The sequence below is a fragment of the Pogona vitticeps genome, chromosome 6 (genome assembly GCF_051106095.1).
Source record: "Pogona vitticeps strain Pit_001003342236 chromosome 6, PviZW2.1, whole genome shotgun sequence".
NCBI classification, from domain to species: Eukaryota; Metazoa; Chordata; class Lepidosauria; order Squamata; family Agamidae; genus Pogona; species Pogona vitticeps.
Window position 1 is genome coordinate 50,551,656 of NC_135788.1, and position 18,238 is coordinate 50,569,893.

The window sequence follows — 18,238 nt, forward strand, 5'->3', positions numbered from 1 at the left end:
ACGTCACTCCAGTTTGGTCTTTGGTCTGACCAAATGGGAGGCCTATTATGACCTCACAGTAATACTATAAAATGAAACAGGGTGATGATTATGTAAGGGGGGGCTGGATTTCCACAGGAAGAATATAGTATCACCTCAGGTGATAAATACCGAGTATCTTTTTTTATTCTTCCACAGCCATTCACTGCTCTTTGATAATGTAGCTGTGTGTGCCACATAGCTGATCTTTCTCATCTTCCCACCCTCAAGTGTGGTGGAGCATGTTGTCCCATTACCAATGCTGAGATGAGACTCAACTGGCAGTCTAGTCAGCTGCTGCGTATGGAACATGGGAGAGGAGTTCCAGGTTGTACTTCATCTCAGGCAGCAAAATGTCTTGGACCATTGTGGAAAAACAAGGCTTCTGTTGAACTTAGATTTCAACGAGTGGCTACCACCTCACAGCTTATACCCATTGCCACTGCAGACTGAACTGGCAGGGTTTAGTAGTGGGTGAGGGTTGGATGCAGAGCAAGCCTTGAGGCATCTATTGTGTGGAAAGTGTGGTGGTCATTTAACCCCAATGTACTTCCTGTACCGAAGTACATGATAAATGCATAAATCAGTAGTCATAATGATCAAATTAAACTACAAGATGAAATAAGCAGAGAGAGAGAGTCTCCACCCATTTGTTTGCTCTTTATAAAGCACAGCTTTTTCCTCATGGACTATTTTCACCAAAAAGCTTTTCCATCCTGCTTTCAGGATGGGCATGTCAAGGGTGTGCCCAGTGTGCAGTTTCCGTCTTTTTGGCTTTTCTTTCTTTAGCTTCTTCTTTGCCTTTCTTCTCCAAAGCACCACAGGAAGGGAGCTAAGGTCCGTGATTGCAGTAAGTACAACCTTTCTTCTCACAGTTGACAAACAGTGTCTTGTAGTTTGCATCGACAGTTCTCCTTTCTACAATGCAATCCTGTGAATAATCTCACACTGTCCATTTCTGCTTGACTGAAATTCTTTGCTTCCCTTTGCTATCTCATTTTCTTACAAGATAAAGAAACAATACTCAACACAAGGTATCAATATATTGATGCAAAATGTTTAGAATGCGAGGCTGAAGAATCAGGGTTAGTTTTTTTTTAAAAAAAAATGTAATTTCAGTCCCTGATTTAACTTTGTCATTAATGTCTAGTATCAAAAGTATACTTACTTATTCATCGTTGGCCCATAACTTTTAAAAATGTATGGCTGATTTTATCACCCACACTACTGATCTTGCGTCTTGAACACTATGCACAGACCATCATTTTCAATTTTTCTCACTCTTCGTATATTAGTGCTGTGTTAATATTTTTTAAAGAAAAAAATCAGTGTTCAATTTTAAATTCGTTGTTGCTGGTCTCGGGCTAAGGGGTAAAGAAAACGGTCACACTTGTGCATAATAAGAATTTAGAATTTAGCAATACATCTGATTCGTAGTGGTTGAAAAAAAGGATTGCTTTTTCTCTAATCACAAAGAATGCCTACATTGTATTCTCGAAGGCTTTGACGGCCACGATCTGATGGTTGTTGTGGGTTTTTTGGGCTCTTTGGCCGTGTTCTGAAGGTTGTTCTTCCTGACGTTTCACCAGTCTCTGTGGCCGGCATCTTCAGAGGACTGGAGTAGGAACTCAGTCCAATGCCTACATTGTTGTTTGGTTATATTTTCTATATCTGTTTCATGCTACCAAACCTGTTCTCTTAAAATTGTTCAGTACTCTGACAAATGTTTGGATTACATTTATGTTAAACTCTTCATCTGTTCAAATGCATGTTGACATTCCATTACTGTGAGTTCTCTTGCTTTGTTAACTTTGGCTTGTCTTCGAGTACACCTCAGTTAAACCATATGTACCTAGGGTTTTATGGGCCATATGAAGTACGTTGCTGCCTACAAAAATGGTGTTGCACTTAAAGAAGTCCTTAATATTTCTCCCAATTTTACCTATAGATGGTTGAGAAAATCCTCTGGATCATCCATCTTTCATTTTTAGGAAAAAAATATGAAGAACATAAATGAGTTTTGGACTATGAGTAACCTCTCCTGTCAATCGGTATCCACTGAATGAAACTCATTGGTTTTAATCATGTTAAATTATACCAGATGGCTTCAGCACACAGGATGTCAACAAGAAAAACAATCAGACTTCTGAGTAAACATGATGAAGCTTGAGTTGCAAAGTTCTTTTGCCCCATTGATTTCAAGACTATTTGTTTGCATAACTTCCTCTAAATTGGTCCCCACCTATATTTAATGTACACTCCAATGCTAAACATTTGTGCTGGCATATCTACCTCTGGGCCACTGTAAAAATTCCTCTAGTCTTAGTGGAACAGTATAGCTAAAAGCTTTGCAACTGTATAGCATTCAGTGCTCCTCTGTCCAAACAGGTCTAATTACTTTAAACAGAGAACTACAGTGGTGCCTCGCTTAACGAGCGCACCGTATAACGACGAAATCGCATAGCGATCCGTTTTTTCGGATCGCTGATGCGATCGCTCAACGTTTTTCTAATAGGGCAAAATTCGCTTTGCGAAGACCAGTAAGCGTTTTCCTTACCGATCTTCGCAAAACGAAGCCCGACGATCAGCTGTTCGGTGGCCAAAATGGCTGCCGGAAGCCCGGAAATGGCCCAAAATGGCCGCGCGCAGTGTTTTCGCGCCCTCGTTAAGCGAGGCGAGGGCATGAAAATGGCTGCCGGCCATTAAGAAGCATCGCTGAACGGTGAGTATTTGGCCCATTTGGAACGCATTAAACCATGTTTAATGCGTTCCAATGGAATTCCCTGCCCCGTTCAACGATGCTTCAGCATAGCGAAGGTTAATCCGGAACGGATTAATCTCGCTATGCGAGGCACCACTGTATTTGTTTCCTTTTGCACTGTGGGTCCTTCCCTTAAGGCAGAGCAGGCAATTTGTGGGGTACAAAGACCATACCTGTCTCATTTCCCCTAATAACCTTTTTATACAACTCTTCTCTTTGGGAAATGGGGATGACCAGATTGAAAAACTTTGTCTATAGTAAGTGACAGCTCCCCCCAGCCTGAGACAGGCCCAAGGATACATGCATGAAATTGCAAATTTAATCTCCCAGCGCCTTTTAGGTGCATAATTTGCCATTCTTAGGCCCAAACATTTGGGAGTTAGCTTTTTAGATGCCTAGGGCTGCAAAAAACAACAACAACAACACCTCAGGTGCCTTGTATGACTTACAGACCAATTTGTCCACCTCTGCATGAAATAGAGTGAAGTAGCTACCTCAGAGTAACAGATCTGGGGTGACAAGAAAGAGCAGCAAACAGTTATATAACCACCAGCAATTGCACAGTATTTCATTGCTAGGGAGGAGAAGCAGTACTTGTGGGATCCTCTGCTGCTTGTACCAAAACAGGGGTTACCTGTAGACTTCAACTTGGTTAGGCTAGGGAAGAACTTGGAAAATAATGTTTTGAAAATAGTTTGTTCCCCATTATCCATTATTATGTTTGTAAACAAACTGTTTTAATTGAAAAAGTAATTTGTTACACTGATCATTACTTTTCCATTACTTCAGTAGTTTTCAAGAAGCATAAAACATGAACAAAAAATCCTGTTAGATTGTACTAAAGATTAGAAAATGTTACTCAGGACATCATTAAATAATTTTTATCTCAGTCAGTAGAATGTAATTTTGTTATATCCTCATAAGTAACTAGTTCCAGGTAACTCTATCACTTGTAACCTGTTACTTGTAAGCAGCTGGGGACATAATTTATTGCTGTGCATCAGGCGGCAAAATCATTGACTTTATGTAGGACGTTCTGTTCCAGTTTTTCCCACACAGATATTAAACATGCAAGTATATATGCCTGGACAGATAAACAAATACGTAGAAAGCTAAGGGCTTCTCCAGCACTGATCTTGTAATTATTTTCCCCAACACCCCTGTAACTAATACAATCTTCAAACCATTTCACCAGGTTTTCCGACATGGCGACAGAAGTCCAATTTCAACTTTTCCAACAAATGTGGTCAAGGAAGATGCTTGGACACAAGGATATGGACAACTCACTAAGGTCTGAACAGCTTCCAAATATGTTTAGATTATGGAACTATACTCCTTAATCTAAACATATTACAGAAGCATTATTTCAGTTTCCACTAATTTCCACATCACCTTTGGTGCAATGGACTCAAGATAACACCTTGATTCAAGTCCTCATTTGCATTAATAAGGGCATATTTTAATATTCCTTCTTGTTTTAAAGAGTTGCTGTAACCAGTTTCTTATGTTCTCTTCCATCTGTTCACATTCATTCTATGGCTTAATGAACTATAAGGATTAGTGGATGACATATACTGTACCAGGAATGGTAAATACTGGTGCAGGAGTTCCAGCTCCCATCATCCTCACCCTTTGGTTAAACAGATAGGCAGTTGATCGGAGTAGGAGTCCAGCAATGTTTAATTCCTTGTCTCTGATATATAAAATTGTCTTCAGTTGGGAAGAGCATATTGAGTTCAGCTGCAGAGCACCTTTCTCACATGCAGAAGACCCCAGGTTTAACTCATGACAGCAGCTAGGAAAACTCTTGCTTGAAGCCCTTGAGAGTTTCTGCCTGCTGGTGTAGACAATACTGGGAGAGATGGACCAATGATCTGACTCAACGTATGGCACAAAACTGTGTGTGTGTGTGTGTGCGCGCGCGCACACGCGTGCGCATGCGCGCGCATGTGCATGCACATGCATATGTGTGTGTAGATCCCCCATAATCTGAGACCATAAACTGTGTACCCCTTAGTTTTTGGAGAAATCCTGCACTATGCACCTTCTTACATTGTGTTTGGGGACCAAATTACTGTATATGTCAAGGATAGCCTATCATTAGAATCTAAAAATCCATTAATAGTCCACAAATATGTTTGCAGTAGAGCACCACAACTGAGCGATTATATTTGCAACTAAAACCTATGCTTATCAACAATCACAAAACAAGACAAGCTAATTTGCCAACTCCAGGAGGTGTGAAAAGCTCCTGTTGTGATAATTTTACATTTTCAACACATAATGGATCCCATCTTGTAATAATGTACTTTGACCCTAAGTGGCAAGATATAAAGGACATTATTCTCTCTGAGATATCAATGACACATGTAACCTAAAGCAGGATACCAGAAAACATTGTTTGCTTTATTTTAACAATGCAATGAAGCTACCATATATTGGATGGATTGTGAGAACTGGTTTCCCACTATCCAGTCACAGTCTGAAGAGTTAAAATTTATGCTCACAGCCATCATCCTGGAATTAAGTTGAGATATGTAGCACTCAATGTTGTTGGAAAGATAATTACACCATACATTGTCATGAATAGCCACTCATCTACTGTGAAAAGAAAATGTGTTCACTTCCGAGTTAAGGAAAACAAAAAATGTGGGGCAGAGGAGAGGCCTGTTCACTGTACGGGTAAGGAGACACTTCTGTGTGGCATCTTAAAACCTCTGTGATCAATGCAAAGGTGCGTCCAATGGCTTTCAATGGAGAAAACAAAAAATCACCAAAAATTAACGAAGACTCAGAACAACACTAAATTAAGTTTGCATAGGTTTCAGGAGGTGGGCTAACGATTGCAAGCATTTAAAACACTTTTCAAACAGTTTAAGGCACTTTTACAGGAGCGAAAAGGGACTTCGCAAACCCATTCAAATGCATTGAGTCGGCTTCAATGCATTTCAATTGGGGAACCGCGTTTCTCTCAACGATGTTTCCTATGGGGATTTTCGCTTAAGGACGGCAATCCGTTCCAATTGGAACGGATTAACCGGTTTTCAATGCATTCCTATGGGAAATGGTGTTTCACAGAATGATGTTTCACAGAACGGTTTTTTTTTTTGGAACCAATTAACATCGTTGTGCGAGGCACCACTTGTATCTAGATTTTAATGCTAGATGTGAAGACATCGTGAGGCTGTGAAATTTCTAGGAGAAACTCAGCTCAGCATTTCCCTTATCCAATGATGTTTCCATGTGCAATCAGCATTACTATCTGAGGACCCATAGTATGTTTGCCCTTTGGATGAGCTAGTGCAGGGGTGGGTGCAAAAGGCAAGATCTTTATGTGCATTTTCCTATTGTTTGTCCCACAGCTTGGAATGCAGCAGCAATATGAGCTTGGCCAATTCATAAAAAAGAGATATGGGCATCTCTTAAGTGATGAATACAAACACCATGAGGCAAGTATCGGAATTAACAAGACACTTTTTCCTGTTCACTTAGCAGTAACATTTGTACAGATAAAAACTACTAGAGATGAATAAGCTTCTCTGCATGCTTTGGATTTGGATAAGCAGTTTCAAGCAATGCTGGGTAATGGTGTCAGAAAGCAGTAAAGGAAAGGACATTTCTCAGCAGCAGAGAACATGTTTTTCCTCAGGCATTTTTAGATATGATTAGGAAATCATGACTGAAATCTTGAAGAGTCACTTCATAAAATTTATTTTCTACAGAAAGTGAATAAAACTACAAAAGTTAGAAAAGATTCCCAAATGCATACACTAATGCATACTTTAGGAAAAATTATGTACTGAAATATGCACGAATTTCTATGTGGGAAGAGAGGAGGAAAATTAACTGCCCAACACAGATTTAGGAACCATCCCAAATCTGGCTTATTAAATAATTTTATCTGGCCACTTCTTGTCTACTTAGTTCTAATCATGGCATGCACTGGACATACAGTATGCTTTCATTTGCACAAAGATCCTCAGAAATTATGTGAGAGATTGGTCCAATTTCTTGTATACAAGCTTTACTCAAGGGAATATTTCTTCTCTATGGACAGATTGAGCTCCGCCATTAGGTAAACTGAAGCTGCCACCTGAGGCTACTATGGGTGACAGATTCACCCACACACACTTCAACCCTCCTCTCTCTGTAGTTAGCTATTTTGTAATTCCCCAGTTCCAAGAACCTCTCACAGTGTGGCATTGTTAATAGGCTGTCCCAGAAATCTGCTTGTGCTATCCAATGGGAAATCTCCTGTGATTTTGGTGGAATAAGTTGGTTAGCCCAGGAATAAGAGAATAACTTGTTCTATGGAAAGCAGTATCTTTAGTGCTGCTCTCTGCAAAGGAAGAGTTGCCAGAGGTAGTTGCTGTCATGCTAGACCTGGAGAAATCCTCCTCACAGGAAGAGATTCAGGATAGCATGTCCCAACGGGAAAGATCTGGGTCAGATGGTGAACTTGAGACCTTATCAGGTATCTCCTGTCTAGATACAATTGAGGCTAAGGTGGGTTCTGGAGCCATCAAAGACAGGGTTTCAGAAAAAGAAAATCTGGCAAGTCCCAGGGAGAGAAAGTGTCTTAACAAGGAGGATACTTGGGCCCAACAGAGATGGTGTGAAGGCCCCCTGCAGAAGACGTCTCAGGTGTAGGGCTTTGCTTGACTGGATGCAGCTGTCAGAGGGTCCCAGCCAGCTTCCTATTATGGGTCAAGGTATGGAGAAGATATTGCCAGAGTTCAGGGACTATGCTAACAGTGGTTAAAGTTCAGAGCCAGAATCAGTCCATAAATCAAGGCAATGGTCCAAATAGATAGCAGCCAATAGCAGGGCCATTAAACAATCTAAGGCAGGTTGATGGAAGATAGTCAAGGAAACAAAGAATCCTGAAGGCTGAGAACAAGAACAAGGAGCAGCCAAGATAAAGATATTGATTTCAGCAAGTTGACTGGAGCCTGAGCTGTATTTATCTGTCTGGCATGTGAGCATCCCCAACTGTAACGATTTCATTATTTGCTACAGCTCAGTCATCCCTGGAGGTGCACAGAAGAGAGGTTTTGCTAGCTTGTCCAGCACTTTGAGTTGTTAAAGTTGTTGTTAAAGTTTTGTAGACGCTGTGTTCATTCCCCTTCAGAGTCATCCTTATCACTTGGAGAGGCTCCCCTCAGTCCTTTGTGCCTCTTGAGGGGAATCTCAGCTGGGCTGCTTGAATGCTCCTTCTGTCCAGCTTCATTTGTGACAAGGCAGGTTGTCTTGGCCTTTATACTCTAAGGAGGGCTGTACCAGGTGACATCTCCTTGGCCAATTTCTTCTGCACGACATGTCTCAATTTGTTCAATAAATTGAAGTTATTAACCAGCATGGAACCATCTCAGTTGCGCCCAGTTTCCTAAAACGGTGAGTAAAATCATCTTTAATGTATATGATGTCTCTGCATTTCATACAGTGCCAGCCGATGGGCTAACAGCTCCAGCTTAATTTATATCTTGCTAAGATATGCAACTATAACAAAGATGAGTAGAGAGAGTCAAAACAGCCCCGGGCCACCCATTTCTCTTCTTTTCTAGGTTTATGTCCAAAGTACAGATTACGATCGAACCATTATGAGCGCCCAAGCCAATCTAGCAGGGCTCTTTCCTCCTAGAGGCAGGCAAATCTGGAACCCTAAACTTCTCTGGCAACCTGTCCCAGTTCACACAAGGCCTCTATCCGATGAAACGGTAAAGACATTTGTGCTGTTTATTTTTATTTTGCATAAAGAACATCAGGATTTATGACACAGAGATCAGGTTTGTATATGGAAAATGTGAGGGTCAGTATAATTGCTGGGCATTTGCAAAAATAATCAAGGCACAAACAAGCAAGATGGCGAGAAAATAGCAGAGGTTTGAGAATCAAGACAGGCAAATGCTGACATTTAACACACATATATTTATACAGTATGTTATCAAACCAGGAAGGGGGGGGAGCTGAAGTTCAATATATGTCTGTTAGGAACTGTTCTACATTCTTGAAAATATAGCCTGTAGCTTGTATTGTCTAGGCAGTTTTAGAATGCAAGTGACTAAATGTTGCCAAGACAGCCTCTTTTTCTCCTATCAGATCTATGGAGATTTTTCTGAGAGTGCATGTTACCTACTGTTATATCTAATGATATGAGGTACGTTCAGGTGGCCCATGTTGGTTTAGGGATAAGTAAGGATGTTGCCAAGTCTTTGGGTCCGAGTCACAAGTGTGAGTCCAAGTCTTTGGTACCAAGTTCTGAGTTCCAAGTCCAAGTCCCTATTTAAAAACAACATTTTTTTCTACAGAAAAAAAGGGAGAGTTTGGTGGGTTCGAAGTCACAAGTCAAGTCCAAGTCATTGGGGGGGGGGGGAACCCAAGTTGAATCCAAGTTGAATCACTGGTGTGACTTGTCTGCAAGTCCCATGACTTGGTTTCCAATCCCTGGAGATAAACAATTTCCAGATGTCCAGGGGCCACACATTTATGATGGACCTTAGAGACCTACATGCACTATGTCCCCAGGGCAGTTTCATCAGCCCCCTGAACCTTTTGTAGGTTGACTCTTAAACAATTGGTTTTATCGTCAGCCACACCTCAGGCTTACAGTGGGACCTTTGGTGGAATAAGATGGTCTCATAAGATCTTTAGCAAGATATTGTGCCACCACAGAATTCCAAACCTACACTCCTTTGCTAGATGAAAAGTCTTGTTATATGTCTTCCCCACACACATACCCTGGATTTTGTGCACTACTTGTCAGTAGCTCCTGAGAGAACTACCATTCCCACAGTACTTTGCACAGGGCACTCTGTAAAGTTGTGTGATCTATCTAAATATCTTCTGATGCTACCAAAGCAATATACAGCTTCCTCATCTCCCAACAAATTCGTGCAGAGACCCTTGCTTTATGAATATCTCAACAGGAGTGATAAAGCAACAAACAATTAAGAAAACTGCCTCACCCAAACATTTTTGCTTTCAACACTTTCCTAACTAACATACTGTATTTATTCCCGATGAGCAGTTGATTAAAGTTTCCACCTCCCCATGCTAATACATGGGACTTCATGTATTAGCAAGACATAATGTATCAGCAAGATTTGTGATCAAAGAAAAGTGGAGGAATTTGCCCAAGCCCTTGAGGAAACCCTTCCAGGTTCAGCTGATGCAAATGCACCTGTACAATGGGAACATTTCAAGAATGCTGTGTATAGCACCGCCTTGCCCACATTTGGCAAGAAGACCAAAAAGATGGCTGACAGGTTTGAAGCCCATTTGGAGGAGTTGATGCCAGCCATTGAGGATAAGAGATCTCTAGCAGCATACAAAGCGTGTCCTAGTGAGTACAACTTGCAAGCTCTTCGAGCTGCTTGCAGCCAAGTCCAACAGGTTGCCAGGAGATGTTCCAACAATTATTAGCTTCAGCTCTGCTCTCAGATACAGATAGCAGTGGACACAGGTAACATCAAGGGAATGTATGATGGGATCAAGCAGGCTTTAGGTCCAATACAGAAGAAATCTGCTCCCTTGAAGTCTGCTACAGGCATGATCATCCAGGACCAAGCACAGCAGGTGAACCACTGGGTGCAACACTACTTTGAGCTACATTCCAGAGAGAATGCAGTAACTGAAGAAGCATTAAATAACATTGAATGCCTGCCTGTCTTGGAAGAGTTGGACAGTGAAACAACTTTAGCAGAATTAAAAGCGGCCTTGGATTCCCTCGCCTCCAGCAAGGCACCTGAAAAGGATAATATCCCTCTTGAAGTGCTGAAGTGCTGCAAAGAGATCATCAGCACCGAACTGTATGAAGTTTTTTGTCTTTGCTGGAGGGAAGGTGGAGTATCACAGGACATGAAGGATGCAAACATCATCACATTGTACAAGAAGAAAGGAGACAGGGGCGACTGCAATAACTACCATGGCATCTCTCTTCTTAGCATTGTAGGGAAGCTGCTTGCCCATGTCATGCTGAAGAGGCTCCAGGTACTTGCAGACAGAGTCTATCCAGAATCACAGTATGGATTTCAAGCTAATAGATCCACTACTGACATGGTATTTCCCTCACAAAGTTGCTGGAGAGATGCAGGGAACATAGATCTCACAAAGGCCTTTGATTTGGTTAGCAGGGATGGCCTTTTTAAAATGCTTCCCAAGATTGGATTTCGACCTCACCTCCTTAACATTGTCATGTCCTTCCATGAGGGAATGAAAGGCTCTGTAGTTTTTGATGGCTCAACATCAGATCCCTTTGACATCCAAAGTGGAGTGAAACAGGGCTGTGTCCTTGCACCGACCCCTTTTGGGATATTTTTTGCTGTCATGCTGAAGCACACCTTTGGAACTGCAACAAAAGGTGTCTATCTCCAGACTAGATCAGATGGAAAGCTCTTTAATCTCTCTTAGAGTGAAGACCAAATTCCAAGTGAAATGCATCTGGGAGCTCCTTTTCGCAGATGATGCAGCCATTGTATCAAGGAGCTGGACAGGGGACAGATTATATTTGTCTTCAGTGTGGAAGGGATGGTCACTCTCGAATTGGCCTCCTCAGCCACAGTAGACGCTGTTCCAAGTCCTCCATACAGAGCACGTTACCATAGTCTTTCGAGACTGACGGATGCCTAATCTAAGGCTAATAATAATCTCCCTCATTAAAACTAGAGTGTTTTAAATAATGGAACAACCCATATTCCTGCTTGGCTTCCCAAAGTCAGATAAGGAGGGATTGTAATTAAATTTGTTCAAAGTTCTGAAAACTGGGTGGAAGGGAACTTTTGCCTTGTGTTTTGAGGAAATGGAGAGCAAATAACAATGAGATAAGAATCTGGGTTGTGGTGCACTGTTCCTGCCTTACCCTATGTTTTCTTTTGTTCATATCCTCTGTGGTGGGATGGGAAAGTTATTTTAGCCTGCAGGTGACATAATTGTCCCTGGATAAGCATGTTGAGGGCGATGTGCAGGAGTGGATGGGGCTACTACAACCCAGAACCAATGTTTGCTTCCCTGATGCCTGATCTCTCTCTCTCTCTTTCTCTCTCTCTGACACACAAAGATTAGTCCTTAGCAAAACAAAACCAAAAGCAACAGCAAAGAGTCTTTGCTTCCTTAATGTTTAAGAAGTTTCATTTGGCTGATTAAGCAAGAAATACAATTTAAACCAGAAACTTTTTTATTGGGATTAATACCAAATAATATAAATAAGCAAAGTTACTATTTAATATCACATGTCCTTACAGCTGCTAGATTAGCATGGGCACAAGTATGGAAAGAGGGAGACCCACCAAAAGACGAATTGATTATCAAAAAAATACTAGAGTGTGGAGAAATGGATAGACTCACAAAGAGACTAAAAGGGCAAGAAAAATCAACTTACTATGAAAGCTGGAACATGTTCTATGAATGGTGGGGAAAAAAACTTTGTAATAAATAGAAAGTAAATGACCAAAATGAATAATGAGAAGACACTGCTGAAAGAAATGTGTTATTATACAAAAGGCTTGTAGGCTAAGCTTTACAGTATGTATTGTTTGTAGATAGAGATTTAGGCATACGTGTGTATATATATATATATATATGTTTATGCATGTGTATGGATATGCGTATATATGTTAACAAATAAAAAAAATGAAAAGAGAAGTTTCATTTGGCATAAGCTTTCACGGACTAGCACAGTTGATCAGATACAGTACATATCTTTGATGTCATGAAAACTGATGCCAAATAAAACCGCTTAGCCTTTAAGATGCACCAGCACTGTGCTGTTGTTTTTCTGCAACAAAGTTACTTTCTGGACTAAAGTCCCAGATTCCCCCTATGCTGGTTGGAGGCTTCTAGGAATTGTAATTCAAGGAATAATTTTGCCAAACTATAATGCATACCCAGAGACACAAAGAGGCTAATAAGTGAAGCAGGGAAACGAAGTAAGGTAGTCTAGCTGATGCTGTATCTCTGTTGGCATCCTTGGTGAGGAGCAGGGGGAGAGATGAGATGTCAGTTCAACAGGCTGCATTGGCAAATGGGGGCTGAGCCCCTCCAGACCAATGGCTGAGTCTGCCTCTTGTCTTGCTTCTGCCTCTGCCCAGTTGGGAAAGGGGAAAAGAAAAATAAAGCCAAATTGGCTGTCGTCTTAAGAGGCATTTCTTGAAGTAATAGCTCAGTCTGAGGGGGCAGGAAGGGTTTCCCCTGAAGCCTTCAAGGCCTATAGAGAAGAGATTTCCCATCCCCGTTATATTTCATAGATCAAGAGGCCTTAATTTTGTTGCAGGTGCCTTTTTTTCAGGACTACAGACGTACCTCGGTTTATGAAATTAATGCGTCCTCTGGGACGTTACGTAATGCAGAAATTTCATAAAATGATATGCAGATTGCCCTAGGAACAGGAGCAGCGCTAGAAACCGCCAGGCACAATGCGTCCTGGGGAAATCCTTTTGTACAGTGGGGGGAAAAGAGGGGAGGGAACGTAAACCAAGGCATTATTTTCTATGAATTTTGGTTCATAAACCAAAAATTACATAAACTGAGGCTTTCGTAAACCGAGGTACCACTGTAATTCGTCCAAGCCACATTCTAGTAGCATCAAAGCCAGTAGCAACAGAGTGGTCACGTTTCCTCTTTTACAGAAGACAGACCTCAGTTTAACCAGCTGCCAGGAAACAGTGTTCTTTTTTGAAACTGTCGTTCCCAAACCCACCCCATGGATAGATACAGCATTTGGTGAAACATAACTAATCCTGGAATGTTTTCCCCCCCAGGACAAAACTTTGATCAGTGCATAAACATTAAAGAGAGCAGATTTATGTGTAATACTTTGTTCTGTGTGGCACCCATATCTTTAAGAGATAGGCTTAAATGACAACTCCCTCTTCTTTGCAAATGGGTGTTGTTTCTTTAGCGATCCAGCTAAAACTAGATGGGAGAAGCTGACCTACTTTCCAATGTCAGTCCAATTTACTGCTTCTATTGATTGCTTCATTTCTTTGGTAGCTTTTTTTTAAAGTCCTAACTTAAATTGTTTAGAAAAGACAGATTTTCTTCTCCCAGCATTGATGTCTCTGGATTCTTATGGTTTAAAAAACAAGAACATCCCCCAAAGAAGAGGAAAATATTTAGTTGAAAGCAGTGGTTCCCAACCTTTTTGACACCCCCCATGTTTGCATAAAAAGGCATTTTTCATTAGGTAAAATCATCCCTTCTCAGAATGTAGAGGCTTCTTTCTCACCTAAGGGGCTTGTTTCTCAAAATTTTAATATCCGACTCCAAAAATTCAAGGAAGAAATTATTTAGCAAGGTCTACAACACATATAAGGCAACCCATGACCCCCCACCCCCAGAAAACACTTTGTGACCCCCTTGGGAATTGCAACCTCCAGGTTAAGAAATACTGGTTTAAAGCAAAAAGTTATGAATGAAGCAGGGAAATTCAAAACACAGATTAACTACCCAATCCTCAATCAAAACACAAATGCATTGATGTACTCATTATGTACCTTAATTGACACCAACAAGTAGATACAGAAGGTGAGCTCCACTTTTTGGTTCCACAAAGAACCAAAAACTCTGCTTATCTAGGATTAAGTCCATTAAACACAGTAAGACGTCCTTCATGTAAATATGGATCAGTTGGACTAGACTAGACGAGTGAAGTTTATAGCATTTTTTATAAGTAGCTGTGTTGCTGTATTTCAGCAAGAAGGAAAATAAAAAGACAAGTAGTGTGACATCATTATGGCTTAAAAATGTATTGCAGTAGGAGAGCTTTTGTGAATTCGTATCCACTTCTTCCAAAATGTCGAGTACCCTGTGTGGGCCACAGGATTAAATACAGTGTACATGGTGTGAAGATAAGAGTGGAATGGGAAAAAGAAAATGGCAATAGCATATTTACAGCTGATAACAAACCACGAAGTGACAGTGGCAATATCAACATATGTAGTGAACAGTGAAAGTTTTGATAACACAATATCCTGGCATATCCCAGCAATAGGATAATACAGGTGACATGAGTTTTTAGGACTCCAATTTGTAAAACCTGGGTTTTCAAGAGGCAGCCAGTTTTTTTTTTTAATTGTTTCAACTTATATATGCTCAATAGTACTAGAGCACTCTCTAGGCAATTTACAACATAATTATGCAACTAACAACTTGTCCTCCAGTGAGCTGGGTATTCATTTTACTGATCTCAGAAGGATGGAAAGGTGAATGATCTACCTGAACTCATCTTGATCAAACTCAGGTAATGAGTGGAGGCTATACTGCAGTACTGCGATTTAACCACTGTGCCACAGGGCTCCTGTTGCTAAAAACAACAGTATGGCTACACACAAGATAATAGAGAAAGCAAGTTCATTAATATATATGGTATGACAGTTCTCACTCCCATTGTCACACCATGTACAGTCATGTTTTGCAGCTACAGGACCTGGGCACCTAACAGTCACCGAGTTGACCATGAACAACTCTGTATACTAAAGTATTCAAGAGTCAAATATGAGCCATCCATCTGACACCAAAAACTTGGCTGAAATTGGGTCATGCAATAGACAATGATCCCAAGCACTCCAGTAAATCTACAACAGAATGGCTGAAAAAGAAAAGAAGTAAGGAATTGCAATGGTCCAGTCAAGGTTCTCACCTCAACCTGATTGAAATGCTGTGGCAAGACCTTGCGAGAGCTGTGTATAAAAAAATGTCCAGAAATCTCAATGAGTTGAAGGAATGTTGTGAAGAAGAGTGGGCAAAAATTCCTCCACAACAATGTGAGAGAGTGATAAAGTCATACAGAAAATGATTACTTAAAGTTATTGCCGCTATAGATGGTTCTACAGCTTATTGAATCATAAAGTGTACTTAGATTTTTACACATGGCTTCTCCATGTTGGCTTTATTTTTGTAAAATAAACAATGCCACAATGTAATATGCCATGTATTGTTGTTCATCTGAGGTTGTACTTACCTAATTTTCAGACCTGCTAAGATGCAGATGATTTTTTATGTCCTGACACATAAAATCATAGAATACAAAGAGAGTGCACTTTCTGTTTCACATGACTATACATTGTATGTGAACCTGTGGCCCAGATATTGTACCCTATGTGTCTGGAGAAGTGGACTGTAACCCACAAAAACTCACACTGAGCTAACTGTATTAGTCTTAATGGGGCTACAATACAATACTGTTTTTCTTTTGTTTTTGTTGTTATTGAAGGTTAAGTAAGTGTAGATGAGACTGCATTGCAGATGTGCTGTTGTATGCATTGATGGTTTCAAAGTCTATATTCCATTTCTTCATTCCTGTGCTTCCATACCACTTATGATATATTATATAGAGAGTAGGGGCTGCTCGGATTACGCTGTAGCGTTTACAAAGTGTTTATAAAGATTGTTGTGGATTTTTTGGCCGTGTTCTGAAGGTTGTTCTTCCAACAACCTTCAGAAGAATAACCTTCAGAACATGGCCAAAGAGCCCGAAAAACCCACAACAGCCATTAGATCCCGGCTGTGAAAGCCTTCGCGAATATATTGTTTATAAAGAATTATACATAAATGTGAGAAGGTAGATGATCTGTGCTTTGTATTTTGCTTTGTAAGATCTAGACTTAATTCTAACTTTTGGTTTTGATCAAAGTATTTTTCTCTTTCAGGAATAGAAATCTTATTTAGGATGGATTCAGACAAGTAGCAGTTAGTATCAGGAAATTACTGATCAGTACTTATATTTTTTTTTTTACATTTCTATTGTAGTTGTTATTATATCCCACCCGTGATTGTAAACGTTTTCTTCTACTTCTAAAAGAAACCATGGGAACAAAACAAGTCCAGGCTGAACTGCAGTCATATATGGTAAGGAAAGGAAAGAAAAAGAATGTTATGATCTGCTCACCAATTGTCTTATGTTTCCTAAAGTGCCATTTCCAGTGTCAGAAATTATAAGTCTGTCTTTTCACTGAAAATAATCATAATCATCATTACATTACATCATCATTGCTGCCGCCACCACCTCCAACATGAAGGTAACCAATAAAAAACATTAAAATCAAGTACATGCATCAAACCCACTAAAATCAAGAAAGGGTACCATTAAAAATGACACAGTAGGGTAGGATAAATATCATACACAAGTCTAAAAATGTGTTTTAATTCCTTTCTTAAACCAAGTCAGGATGGAAACAGATTGCAGCTCTGAAGAGAGTGCATTCCACAGTCTGACTGATTGTTGTAATGCACGGTTGGTTAACATCCAAGATTCCCTTCCCCAAGTTGCCCTTGTTTTGCTTCTGCTCTTCCTGATTGGAAAAAAAAAGATATTGAGATAAGGAAATGAGGAAGAAAAACCTTGTTCACAACGTATTAGGTAGCTCTTTTGTAAAAGTGTAATCTGCAGAGCTAAACACAGAACTGCAAACAAGCTGTTAACAAGGATCTCCTCCTTTCTGCTTGTGTGGCCAGCCCTGCCTCCTCTGGTGGGCTGCCTCTGAGTGAGTGCCCACCAGAGGAGGCAGGGCAGGGAAGCAACGAGCACCTGTTTATCCAAAAGATGAACCAGTATGAACCACTGAACTGATGGTTTGTGTCCATCTCTAGTTCAATTCTATAAACTGTTCTATGTTTCCAGCCTACTGATATTTCTCCATTTTATCTTTCAGAAATTTCTAAATAGAATGGCAAGTAACATGGGATATGACATAAAGACTCTTCTGGATTTTACCAATCAAAAACTGTGGAATGCATATGATGCTTTATTAGTTCAGGTACTTTAAAGAAATTATGGCATATCCAGCTCAAAAAAAGCCATTAAAGGCTGTTGCCTTGTAGAGATGGGAATGAACTGCCAAAATGGCGGTTCATCCTGGCTGGTGGTCCATCAAAGTTGACAAACCATGAACCACGAATCTCCTCCCCATTTTTTTAGGCAGCCAGAGACTGTCTAAAAAAAAGCTGACCCCCGTCAGCCTGTCCCCTCCCCTTCCCACTACCCTATTGCCAGCGCCATGGCAGCCTCCACAGCCGTAATCCACCTCTGCTTGCTGCGATAGCCTCTGCTGCTATGGCCTGCCTTAAGGAAATCTGGGCTGCCCTTTGCAAATATGGCAGCTACAGCTTCCCTGCATAAGAGAGGCTGCAGCCGCCATCTTTGCAAAGGGCAACTTGGATTCCCTTAAGGCAGGCTGAGGGAATCTGGGCTGCCCTTTGTAAAGATGGCGGCTGCAGCTTCTCTGCCCTAAAAGAAGTTGCAGGCACCATCTTTGCAAAGGGCAGCCAGTGTCCCTTACAGCAGGTGGTGATGGATGGTGGCGGCGGATGGCAGCAGTGACTAAGGTAGGTGAGGGACTGGCTGTGGGGTAGGTAGCTGTGGGGCTGGCTGGCTGCCAATGAGCACGCTGATCCACTGATCAGTGGGCTCATAGGCAGAGTGGAAAAGCTATGTTTTCCTATGGGGGACAAATAAAAATGGAGCAA

The 18,238-nt window shown here is 40.9% G+C and overlaps 1 protein-coding gene across 1 annotated transcript in view; it reads left to right on the forward strand.

Moving 5' to 3' along the window:
• Nucleotides 1-343: 343 nt before the first annotated feature.
• The window catches only part of LOC110084866 (prostatic acid phosphatase), a 38,895-nt gene continuing 21,000 nt past the window's right edge, over nt 344-18,238 (forward strand). Inside the window, exons 1-6 of the mRNA XM_020804560.3 lie at nt 344-868; nt 3,975-4,070; nt 6,142-6,228; nt 8,344-8,496; nt 16,523-16,621; nt 17,425-17,529. Of these exons, the coding sequence (XP_020660219.3) occupies nt 746-868; nt 3,975-4,070; nt 6,142-6,228; nt 8,344-8,496; nt 16,523-16,621; nt 17,425-17,529 (663 nt within the window). The 5' untranslated portion in view covers nt 344-745. The remainder of the gene's footprint in view (nt 869-3,974; nt 4,071-6,141; nt 6,229-8,343; nt 8,497-16,522; nt 16,622-17,424; nt 17,530-18,238) is intronic.